The sequence below is a fragment of the Apium graveolens genome, chromosome 2 (genome assembly GCF_009905375.1).
Source record: "Apium graveolens cultivar Ventura chromosome 2, ASM990537v1, whole genome shotgun sequence".
Taxonomy (NCBI): Eukaryota; Viridiplantae; Streptophyta; class Magnoliopsida; order Apiales; family Apiaceae; genus Apium; species Apium graveolens.
Genome location: NC_133648.1, coordinates 147,272,032 through 147,283,829, shown reverse-complemented (window position 1 = coordinate 147,283,829; position 11,798 = coordinate 147,272,032). Strand labels below are relative to the sequence as shown.

General features: G+C 35.9%; 1 protein-coding gene across 1 annotated transcript; it reads left to right on the top strand.

Moving 5' to 3' along the window:
- The first annotated feature begins 7,548 nt into the window (after positions 1–7,548).
- LOC141694314 (uncharacterized) lies at positions 7,549–8,205 on the top strand. Its single transcript, XM_074499214.1, has one exon. It carries the CDS (start codon positions 7,549–7,551, stop codon positions 8,203–8,205), a length of 657 nt encoding a protein of 218 aa, XP_074355315.1.
- Positions 8,206–11,798: the final 3,593 nt, after the last annotated feature.

The following is an 11,798-nucleotide window of genomic DNA, read 5'->3' as shown; positions in this document are numbered from 1 at the left end:
AGATGGGACATTGTCAGGAAGAGAAGACGAATGAAGAGCGGGAATCTTTGACTGAGAAGAAGTCAAATGTGAGAAAGATGAGAAGGGAATTATGAGGTATGCGAACCGGATTTGGATTCCGAATGTTCGAGAATTAAAAGATGAAATTTTACGCGAAGGACATAATTCTAGATATTCAATTCATCCTGGAGGTACCAAGATGTACCCAGATCCAAAGGAATATTATTGATGACCCAACATGAAAAGAGACGTGGCCAATTGGGTCAGTAAGTGTTTGACCTGTTAAATAGTGAAGGTGAAACATCAGCGACCGAGGGGACTCTTACAACCCTTAGGAATTCCTATGTGAAAGTGGGAACAAATAACCATGGATTCTGTGGTAGGATTTCCCCGAGCTAAGGCTAACCGTGATGCAATATGAGTAATTATATATCGACTGACCAAGTCATCATACTTTCTTCCAATCAAGAAAACCTACATGGTGGATAGATTAGCAGAGCTATACATCAAGGAAATTGTGATAAGACATGGAGTCTCTGTAGCTATTGTATCTGACAAAGATCCCCAATTCAACTCCATATTTTTTTGAGGAGCTTTTAGGAATGCTTATGAACCAAACTGAATGTGAGTACTGCATACCATCCCCAAACCGATGGACAAAGTGAGTGAATCATTCAGACATTGGAGTACATGTTTAGAAATTGTGTAATTGATTTTTAAGGTTATTGAGATGAACACCTATCTTTGATAGAGTTTTCCTACAATCATATTTATCATGCGAGTATAGAAATGCCCCCACATGAGGCGATATATGGTCGGAGGTGCCATTAACCCTTGTACTGGGATGAAGTTGGTGAAAGAAAGTTACTAGGTCCTGACTTGGTATAAAGAACGAGGGACATAGTTGAGTTGATCAGAGGATGCTTAGCGGCAGCCCAAGACCGACAGCGTAAATATGCCGACTTAGCACGAAAAGACAGAGAGTATGAAGTGGGTGACCAGGTATTTTTGAAAGTGTCACCATGGGAAGGACTGATGAGATTTGGAAAGAAAGGGAAGCTGAGTTCCCGATATATGGGTCCTTTGAGATTTTGTGACGAATAGAACCGTGGAATACGAATTGGCTTTACCTCCAAACCTTCAACAGGTTCATAGTGTTTTTCATATGCCAATGTTTAGAAAGTATAATGCGGATACCAAGAATATAGTGAAACATGAGTAAGTACTAGATATGTCCTACATTGAGCAACCAGTTGAAATCATTGGTTGAAAAGAGCAAGTACTCAGGGAAAAGAGTGTCAAGCTATTCAGAGTCTTGTTGAGATATCACAAGGTCGAGGAGTTGACCTGGGAATTAGAGAGCCACCTGCGAGAAAGGTACCCCTATCTATTTGTGAGTTGATTCCGGGACGGAATCCTTTTAAGGGGGGAGACTGTAAGAACCCTGATTTTTGTAATATTTTAAAACTTCTGTGAATAGTAACTTGAGCTGATTAAGTAATACGTACGGGGATCATCATAAAATGAATAGTGGAATTTTGAGAATCCGAGATCATAATCTTGTTTATCGAGGAAAATAAGTGAATGTAAAAGCCGACGGAATTCGAAGATTCACGATTATATTACGTGTTTTCATATCCGTAAAGAATAGCGTAGAACCGGGAATACTACGTGAAATAAATAATATATCAAGGTGTTTCTATGATCAAGAGAAGGAATGGAATTGGTTATAGGATTATAAGCGATAAAAAAAATCGCTACGAAACAAGTTGTTATACGTGGAAACTATCGGAATGGAACGACGATTGCGTTTACGATAAATAAATGAATGAGAAATTAAATCCCATGCAAGTTGGCCATGCATAACCAAGTCCTAACTAGTAGTTGGGAGTGTAACTAGATTATTAGAAGCTAACTAGAATAGTTAGTGGAATAATGTTGAATAGTGATGGGAGACAAACAAGTACACAAGCCATACTTCTCTCTTTTCTCACTTCACCACACAATCAAACCAACCCATACCTTTGCCAAATTATTTTCAAATCTGCTGCATACATCCCATATATTCATTATACACTCCCACACTTTAGGCACAAAAGAAAACAACCCCTTTTCCCTCACTTAAAGCTCTCCCATTTTTCATTCCAGCAGTTCGGATTTTCTGAGCAAGGGAGAAAGAAAAATTCATAACTCAAAATATACTCATTCAAATATCATGAAATTTTTACCATAGCTCTCTATATCATGTGTAAGCTTCGTACCAAATTTCAGCCTCAAATTATGTTTTTTAAATTTTATAAAAATGTTTGAATGAGGTGCTGAAAAGTAACTCCGAAATTCTAACTTGTTTCTTGGTTTTGTTTCTTAAGGATCTAGCCCTTCTAAGTGTTTTCTAAGCAAACCAAGCCTCAATAATCCTAGCACTAACCTTCATAGTGTCCAAGAAGGTATAACTTTCAACCCTTTAAGGTTTTATGGTTGGATTTAAGAGTTATGTTTGTTGTAGTGTTAAGATCCAAAGGATTGTGTTTGTTTGAGTTTGTATTGATTATGTTCTTGCTAAAGGCTTGAGATGTTGAGTTGTAATCCATGTATGTGGTACTATATAGAGCATATATGTTGTATGTGGGTGGATCTTGAGAAGTACTTGTGTTTATGATGGTTATAGGTAGTGATTGTGTTAAGATCAAGTAGTAGAAATTGAATTTGGGCATTCTCGCACTTGATCTGTTTTCTACAGGACATTCGGCCATGAGAATGGTTAAAATTTGAAAACCACTGGACATGAGTAGATAGATCTTGTTTTGTAGTTTCTATACATGTGTAGATCATCATGAGAAGATTTACAGTTTAGGAGTTATGGTCGTTTTAGTGTAAAACATTTATGCAATTAGCCAACTGCACTTAAGTCCACTTGCATTGTGATTTTGAAGGACTTAAAATAATTTAGAGATTCTGGAAAACTTATGAAAAATGGATATGACAGAAAGAAGACTGTCCAAAAAGAATTTTGAGAAAATATTAATTTTTCGATTTTATAAAAATGTTTTAGTAAAGCGAGCGCAAGCGAGAAATGCATAAAAACCTAGTTTTGATGCGCGTTTTCTCACGTTCGAGCATAAAACTCGAAATGGACTTTCTAAAGAGAACGATCGATTTCAAAACTCTACCATGTTATAAAGTGAGAATATAAGTGTTGAGAATGTGATGATCGGAGATTCGTTATACTTAGTAGTTGCGAAAGTTGCTTAATAAAAGCGAGACGTTAATCGCGTACTAACTTAGACCGTTGGTTCTTGTTTATAGATCGCCAACCAAACACCAGAGACCATACCACTTCGATTACTCGAGGCAAGTTTTCGAAACCCTATCTCATACTATCCATGCTATATATATATTGTTGTGATATTGATGCCATGATTTACAGTTCAAATATATATGCTTGTCTATGATATCAATGCATACGAATTATGCGATTGTTACGAAAACAAATTTTGTTTTACACGAGTATGAGAAATTGAAACGTATTTCAAATATAATATATGATAATGGGAGTCGGAGATATTTTAATAGCGATTTAATTCCAGAGAGAGCCGGACGCTAAAGATTTATATTTCGATAAACAAAGTACGTTCGCGTAATATATATATTATGCGAACGATTGATATTTTTGACTTAAACTTCGAGAAAAATTGGTTTATTCATTTAAGGGACACCCTTACTTGATTCATTATTTTATAAAGCGATACTTAAGGGATTATTAAATATCCAGAAAGTATTTAAAAATATACTGAATAGTTTATAAATCATTTCACGTTATTTAATAAAGATTTAACTATTCAAAGAGCAATTATAGGATACCAAACCCTGTTTTGATTATTTGATTAAGGTGTCTCCATTCGTTGGACCTCATTCAGAAATATTTTGTATTTAAGGCTTATTAATTCATTGAACCTTAATTAGAAATACTTTGTACTTAAGATTTTATCAATTTATTGAACCATATTCAGAGATATTTTATATATAAGGTTTTTATCAATTCATTGAACGTTATACAGAGATGTTTTATTTATAGGATTTTATCAATTCATTGAATCCCTCTTAAATTATTATGAGACCTTAGATATTTAATATCTTCGGACTTCTAAAAACTTATTTAAAAATAGACATGGTTCCCAAAGGCACTTTCTAAATTATTCAAAACTCTTGAAAGAGATTAATCATTTGAAACGTATCAAAACCTTAGGGAACTTAGTCTAGAAGCATAGGAGTTTTGCTTCCTCGTTCAATAAAGAACAAGTGAGTAATATATGTGTCGCCCTACTACAGATAGGGATTTAAAATGATTTTAAATTCAAAACTCTGACAACTCCCAAAGATCAATTGAGTTAAAAGTGATGAATAAATCATCTTATTTACTGGTCAACTTTTAACGACCAATTCCTTCGAAAAAGGATTTTGAACAAAAGATATAATTGTTTTGGGTCTGGAATGTGGCCTGCCCGGCACGGAGTGGTATCGGGCAGTGACCAGGCGCGGAGTGGCACATTATGCAAGCGCGGAGTGGCGCATTGTACGGTTATATGGTCTATGTGACCATTGACTTTCGGACTTGCACGACAATGGGCTACCACCGTGTAGTGTCTTGATGAGCCCAAATGCGGCTAGGTTTGTATTCCTGCTACTAGTAGAAAAAATTTCGTATTCGGCTGATCACCGATACGTGGTTTATTCTAGTATAGTCCCTTTCTTCCATTTTGGAAAAAATGTTGTGAAATATACAACAGAGAGCCGATAAGGCTGAGTTTTAAACAAGGATATTGATGAATATATATCAAATCCATTTGAGAAATCTGCCGATAAGGCTGAGTTTTAAATTGGGATGTTGATGAATATATATCACACCCATTTGAGAATCTTGGTTCGAGTAACATCTTGAGATTTTGAAATAAAATGAGTACGAGTATAAAATGATTTTGAGAAAGAGATGGATACAAGTATTCAGTGGATATACTATTGTAGTTGATTTTGAGAATATTATAAATTTGACAAGCATATAAACTTTCAGAACGCTTTGGAGATACAAAGTATAATTATTGGTTTTATTTATCCTTACATACTTAATTATGGGGATATATACCTTACTGAGCTATAATGCTCACCCTTGCTTTTATATATCATATCATAACAAACTACCAGCATGGATCAGACCAGGACTACTGTCCGTCGGCGGGTAAGGAATGCTCGTGAGTTCCGTAGGCTTTTTGTACGCCAGCCCCGTCAGGTAGATAAGTGGAGATGATTTATTTGATACTGTTTCCAAGCATATAACCTGTGTGTGTGTGAGTTTGAATAAAAGGTTGAGTAATATTGTGAGAAGAGAATTATTTAACTAATAAGTGATCATAACGACCCGAATTCACGACCTTGGATTTAGGGGTGTTACAGATACCTAATTTGATTGATTTTCTGCGGTACCTTGAGCCAGAGATACCACTCCAGTAGCTAGTTTCTTACCCTGTCCCTCAGTTTGTAGAGCCCCAGATGCCACAAGTACTATTTCCAGCTCTTTTAGCTGTATATGCTCCTACCCGAGGTTTATCAGTTTCCATCAGCTGAGTTTATGGACGAGCAGGAGATCCTATTCTATGATGCCCATACCTTCTAGGGGATCGCAGGGAGAGATTGGAGAGCCTCGGAGAGTTCCATATCATGAGTTTGCAAGGATGCGGGAGGACATGCAGTCTTAGAGAGCTCAGTGCTGTGAGATCCTTAGGTTGTTTGATCGATGATATTCTGGCCCAGTAGGAGCTTTACAACCAGATAATGTGATGAGGGAGAGACCTAGGCAGGTTTACCGGGAAGCTACTCAGGAGTTGGGGGCGTTAAGCTATGAGGACACCCATACAGATGCAGAGTATTACCGGGCAATGAGATTGGATGAGTCGGTTTTTTATACGATCCATTAGGAGTTAAATTATATTCCATCGTCCTTCTGAGGCAGGACCGTTAGACAGAGATCTTGTATTATATATGATATATGTTCATAGAGGCAGATATAGCTATAGCAAGACTAGATATGTGTATTTTACAATTTTGATGTGTATCGACAGCAGTTATGTCAGACCTTTTGTATCAAGCATTAACACCTGAGGCTGGTGTTTGTTTTATAAAATAAACCTTTTTCAATCTCTTTTCTTTTTTTATTCATTTAATTTCCAGTCTTTACAACATTTAATTTTACATTACTGTTTTACGGTATTTCCATATTTTTAAATTCAGTTTAATTTATTTTAAAAAAATAAGTGAAATATTTAAAATGATATTGTCGAAACTATTTATTTAAAATTTTAAATTATTTCAAAATGATTTGTTTAAAATTTTAAATTGTTTAAATTTCCTGTTTCAATACAAGCTAAATTGTTTCTTATTTACACTCAATCGTTTAAAGAAATTATTAAAGGAACTGTTTGTTTTATTATCAGAAAAATGGCACCAAAAAGAAAGACCAGAACTGAGACATCCAATGATAACACTGAGGGATAAAATAATAACCACCATATGGACCAAATGTTCCATCTGATGCAACAACAAATGGTAATGATGCAACAGCAAATGCAGCAACAACAACAACAATTTCAGCAACAGTTGTTACTGCAGCCACCCCGTCCTGAGCCACAAGTACCACTAGTTGCGCCTGTTGTTACCTTTAAAAAGTTTCAGTCCGTAAAGCCTCCTGAATTTAAGGGTACAGCGGATCCCACTAAGGCTAGAGCATGGCTGAAAGAGATAGAGAAGGTGTTCGCGCTAGTGAAAGTGGAAGCAGGCCAGAAGACTGATTATGCTAGTTATTTTCTGAAGGGAGAAGCTAACTACTAGTGGGAATCCAAGAAGGCTTTAGAAGGTGACGATATCGTGACTTAGGATAGGTTCACCAAGTTGTTTTTTGAAAAGTATTTTCCCCATTATATGAAGAACCAAATGGAAATTAAATTCTTGTGATTGAAACAAGGGAATATGTCGGTAACCGAGTATGAAGCCAAGTTTACTGAATTGCCTAGGTTTGTTCCAGAACAGGTAGACACTGAGGAAAAGTAAGCCAAGAGATTCCAGCAAGGGCTTAAACTATGGATTCGCTGTGAAGTGGCAGTATTTGAACTGGCAACGTATACGTCCGTAGTTCAGAAGGCTATGATTATTGAGGGAGAAAGTGAAATGTCCAAGAAGGAAAAGGGACAAGGAAATTTTCAGAACGGCTTCAACAGAAAGCCAGGATTGGAAGCTCAGACAAATATAAATTTTAAAAGATCAGAACAAGGCAATCAGAGGACGGGTAATAATTTCCAAGCCCCAATCCAGCAAAGAATCACAAGACCACCACTACCAGATTGTAAGATATGTGATCGCAAACATACAGGAATTTATAACAAGCGAAACATCACATGCTTCTGATGCAACCGGAAAGAACATTATTCCAGTGAGTGTCATATTACTTGCTTCAAATATGGAAGGAAAGGATATCTTGCTAAGGACTGTAGAGGAGCAGTTATGGTAGCCAGTATTCTAAGAGTTATGACACTACCTCCACCACCACAGCAGAATCGTCCTAATGCAAGGACCTTCAATATTACAATGAAAGAAGCTGTGCAGAATCCAAGTGTAGTTACGCTTCTTGTGAATTTTTTAGATGCAAAAGTATTGATTGATTCTGGAGCAAAAAAATCTTTTATTTATGAAGAATTTATTAATAAGTTATATTGTGAAATCCAACGGTTGGGCGAGAGGTTAATTACAAAGTTAGCAAATGACGACCAAGTTCCCATGGATCGGGTGTGTCCAAGGTGTGACATCGTAATAGCAGGACATCACTTCTCTGTTGACTGGATACCTTTCAAGTTAGGAGAATTTGATGTTATGTTAGGAATTAATTGTTTAGACGGTAATAATGCTCAAATTGATTGCACGAATAAGAAAGTGAATCTGCGAACTACGAAGAATGCAACGATAATATTTAAAGGCGAAAAACAGAAGCAAAGATTCCTAACGATGATGCAGACTAAACAATTGCTACACCAAGGGTATAAAGCTTATCTACCCTGTGTACTGGATGTTAGCAAAAAAGGTCCGAGAATCGAAGATATTCCGGTTGTGTGTGAGTTTCATGATGTCTTTCCAGATGAACTTCCAGGATTATCGCCGGATTGAGAAATTGAGTTTACTATTGATTTGGTGTGAGTAACAGAACCAGTTTTGAAAGCTCCGTATCGAATGATACTAGTTACAATGAAAGAACTAGTGACGTATTTACAAGATCTTTTGTGACGGCCTCAACCCCGGGGTTAGAAGTTGACGTCACCAACAATAATAATAACAAACATAATATAACCCAATTCAACCTTAATATATAAACACGATCCCTTTACCGGGATCTTTTCCAGGTTTAAGTATGACTTAAGTTACATAACTAATACAAATCAACCTAATTTAAACAATCTTGACACAACTGATTTAATATAACAACTCAACTAACCACTTTGGTCTGGCACAACTACCTCAGAGGAGCCCGGTACGGAAAGAACTGGAACCCTGCCCTGACTATGACGGAACAGTCTCCTAGGCATCTGCAATACATATATAGAAAACATTTTGCAAGGGTGAGCAATCAATTGCTCAGCAGTACCACTATATGAATAACAAGTAAAACAATTTATGATAAAACAGTTATAGGAACAGAATTTATAACTTGTTACAAAACAAGTAAAAACATGTATAAACTGGATATTCAAAACTAGCACGCTCTGTAAAACAATCATCAGTCGTGTGCTGTGTACAAATACCAGAGTCCAATTTCAGCATGCTATTTTCATTTCCAAAACCACCATTTTGGTTATTAGAACCACAATTCATTTGTTCCGTTACGAGAACCGCAAAACCAAAATCAGATATACATTGGATGTTATCTAGGGACGGCTGATCAGGCCTCCACACAAGTTATCTAGGATACTTGGTCAGGCTATCACACAAATTGTCTAGGAAAGCTGATCGGGCTTCCATACTAATTAAGCAGATCTGCAGAGACTAGCTAGGTCTTTGATTAACTATGTTGAACTAATTGGTAAATATAGGGTGCACAACTGAATTAGCCGCTTACACAATGTTATCCAATATCTAATATGTTTTATCCAGTTTTCAGATCAGTTTTACCTATCCCTTATTACAAACAATTTTATCACAACACACTATTTAAAACCTCTTTTCCATTTTTAATCACATTTTTAGAGATAGGTACTTTCAGAAGTTACTTCTCCCCAAAACATATTTTAAGCAACATTTTCAAATACAAGGCATACATAACTTAAAACACTTCTATTCCTGTACAAAAATAAAACAACAGTTCATTCATATATACCGAACCATAAAAGTATGGTTAGGGGTAATTACCTTGCTGAGCTTTACAACTATTTCTGTTTGGACGCTCGGCTTTTTCGTCTAACTATTAGACTATCCTGGATCCGACTCCAACACTCAGATCCTTCGATTGGAACCTTGTTGAGCTTGTCGACTGATCACTAGGCTATCTTTAGTCAGACGTCAACTCTCAATTTTCCGACTAGAACCTACAAAGTCGAAATACCCTATGTTAGACTTCCAATTATGCTTGACTTATCCTCGCTAACAATCTACCCATAAGCTAACAAAACCTGACTCGTAACATACACATTATTGCAATACATGTATCAATTAGGGTTCACATCCTTGAAAGCGGGTTCGGTATTCGTTTTCAGAAAATACGTATACCCGTCGTTTTGGAAATTAGGGCTATTGGGTATTATTGGAAAAATATTTTACCACGACATGCAATCAGATTTTGTATAAGATATTTATATATATATGTATATATTCGTTCGACATTTTTGATGATTACATGATACGTTCCCGTATTTTCGTAATTTGATTTCTCGAAAATCGGGGAGCGTTTCCTCTATTTATCGGACTAACCCGTCGAAACATAATCGATGTCAATCACAACAACCTCAATAACAATCCACAATCCGCAAATCCCAATCACCAGTATAAATTCCATTATTAACTATTAATTTTTATAATTCGCATTTTCATGTTTTATTCGTAGGACTCAGAAATATTCATCACTGTCCACCGTCGGCTCGCCGAGGCTCATCGCCGACAACGGTAAAATTCGCGGGTAACCGTTTATTGCAGGTTTCCAACACGAATCCTATCGATTAAATTAAAATTTACACTCTGTTAGGTCACACACACTGTAGAAGGGGGTTGAATACAGTGTTTACTACAATCAAATCTAATATAAGAACTCAAGTAACAGAAAACAGATTTTATTCAACACAATAAACTCTGTTACAATATGGAACTGTCCTCTCTCAGTGATGAACAAATTATCACGAGAGCTGCTAGGGTTACAAAGAATAATAACTTCGATAATGATAACACTTATAGTGTAAACCCTATGCCTGTGTTTATATATTACACAGTTACAAGATAATGTTATAATTGATATGGAATATAATTGTGCTTCCTAAAATACATCAACTAGTTATCTTTTCTTCCAAGTATTCTATTCTTCATAGAATTCTTTCTTCATGCATATTTCTTTCTGTCTTAGTCTCGATCTTCTTTCCTTTCAATCAGCCGCCTGCCTTATCTGAAAGTCTCCTTAAGTCCTGATATTATCTCCTGATAAATATCTTCTGATAACTTAAGTTCTGATAACTTAAGTTCTGATAACTTAAGTTCTGATATCTTAAGTTCTGTCTTCAGTATAAGTGCTGATTTCCAGTTAAGTACTGATTTGTCCTGTTAGTTAAGATCTGAAAACTAAACACAAATCATATTACACATTACATTATCAACTATATCTAACAATCTCCCTCAACTTGTAAATTAGCATAATATACAAGTTTAACAGATATTTGATGATGTCAAAAACATTAAGTACAAATGCATGAGAATTTGACTAGATAACTACAACTTACAGTCCTTTCAGCTTTACCATCTTAAGGTCTGATAAACACTTTAGAATTTAAGCAGTTGTAGATCTTTGACTTGGCTTCAATTTCTGATCTCTTTGATGTCAAGAGTTGTTCTGAGATAGTTCTTCAACAAACATCTCTCAGCATATTCAAGTTCATTGACCATCCTCCTTTTAACATTTATCAATTCAGCTGTATCTTCACCAGTTTGAAAAATAGTTGCTCTGTGATCATTTATCTTAGCTTTTCTTATCTCTTGATCCAGTCTAATCAGATATGCCTTGTCAGACTCTAGATTGAATTCCATAGCCTTATAACCCAGAAAAGTAGTTATAATCTTAGCAAAGTTAGGCTTCATTTCGATAATATCACCTTTGTGATCTCTGTACTTGGGACAGTATGTGTTGTCAGACTTTACAGAATAAAGCTTCTTCTGCTTTGAATTTGAGATTTTAAATAACCTGCAACACTATCTGTTAATCTGTCTTTTACTTGAAGTAGAAATATAATATATTCTAGTTCCTCAAAATACTTCAGTGGTATAACACTCTGCCTAATATGGTATACCCTTCCATCTGTCATAAAATATAACAAGATATGTTCTTTCAAAAGGTATGGTAAACCATTTGTACAGATTTAAGTCGATTCAATCTTTCAGGAGTTACTCCAACACCTGGTTCACTGAAGGAAGTTGGATAATTGGTAGTGTTATGTACTCTTCTTCATCAGAACTCCCAATCCAGATTTATCTCTTGCTTCCTTTTCTATAACAACTCTTGCTTCAAAACC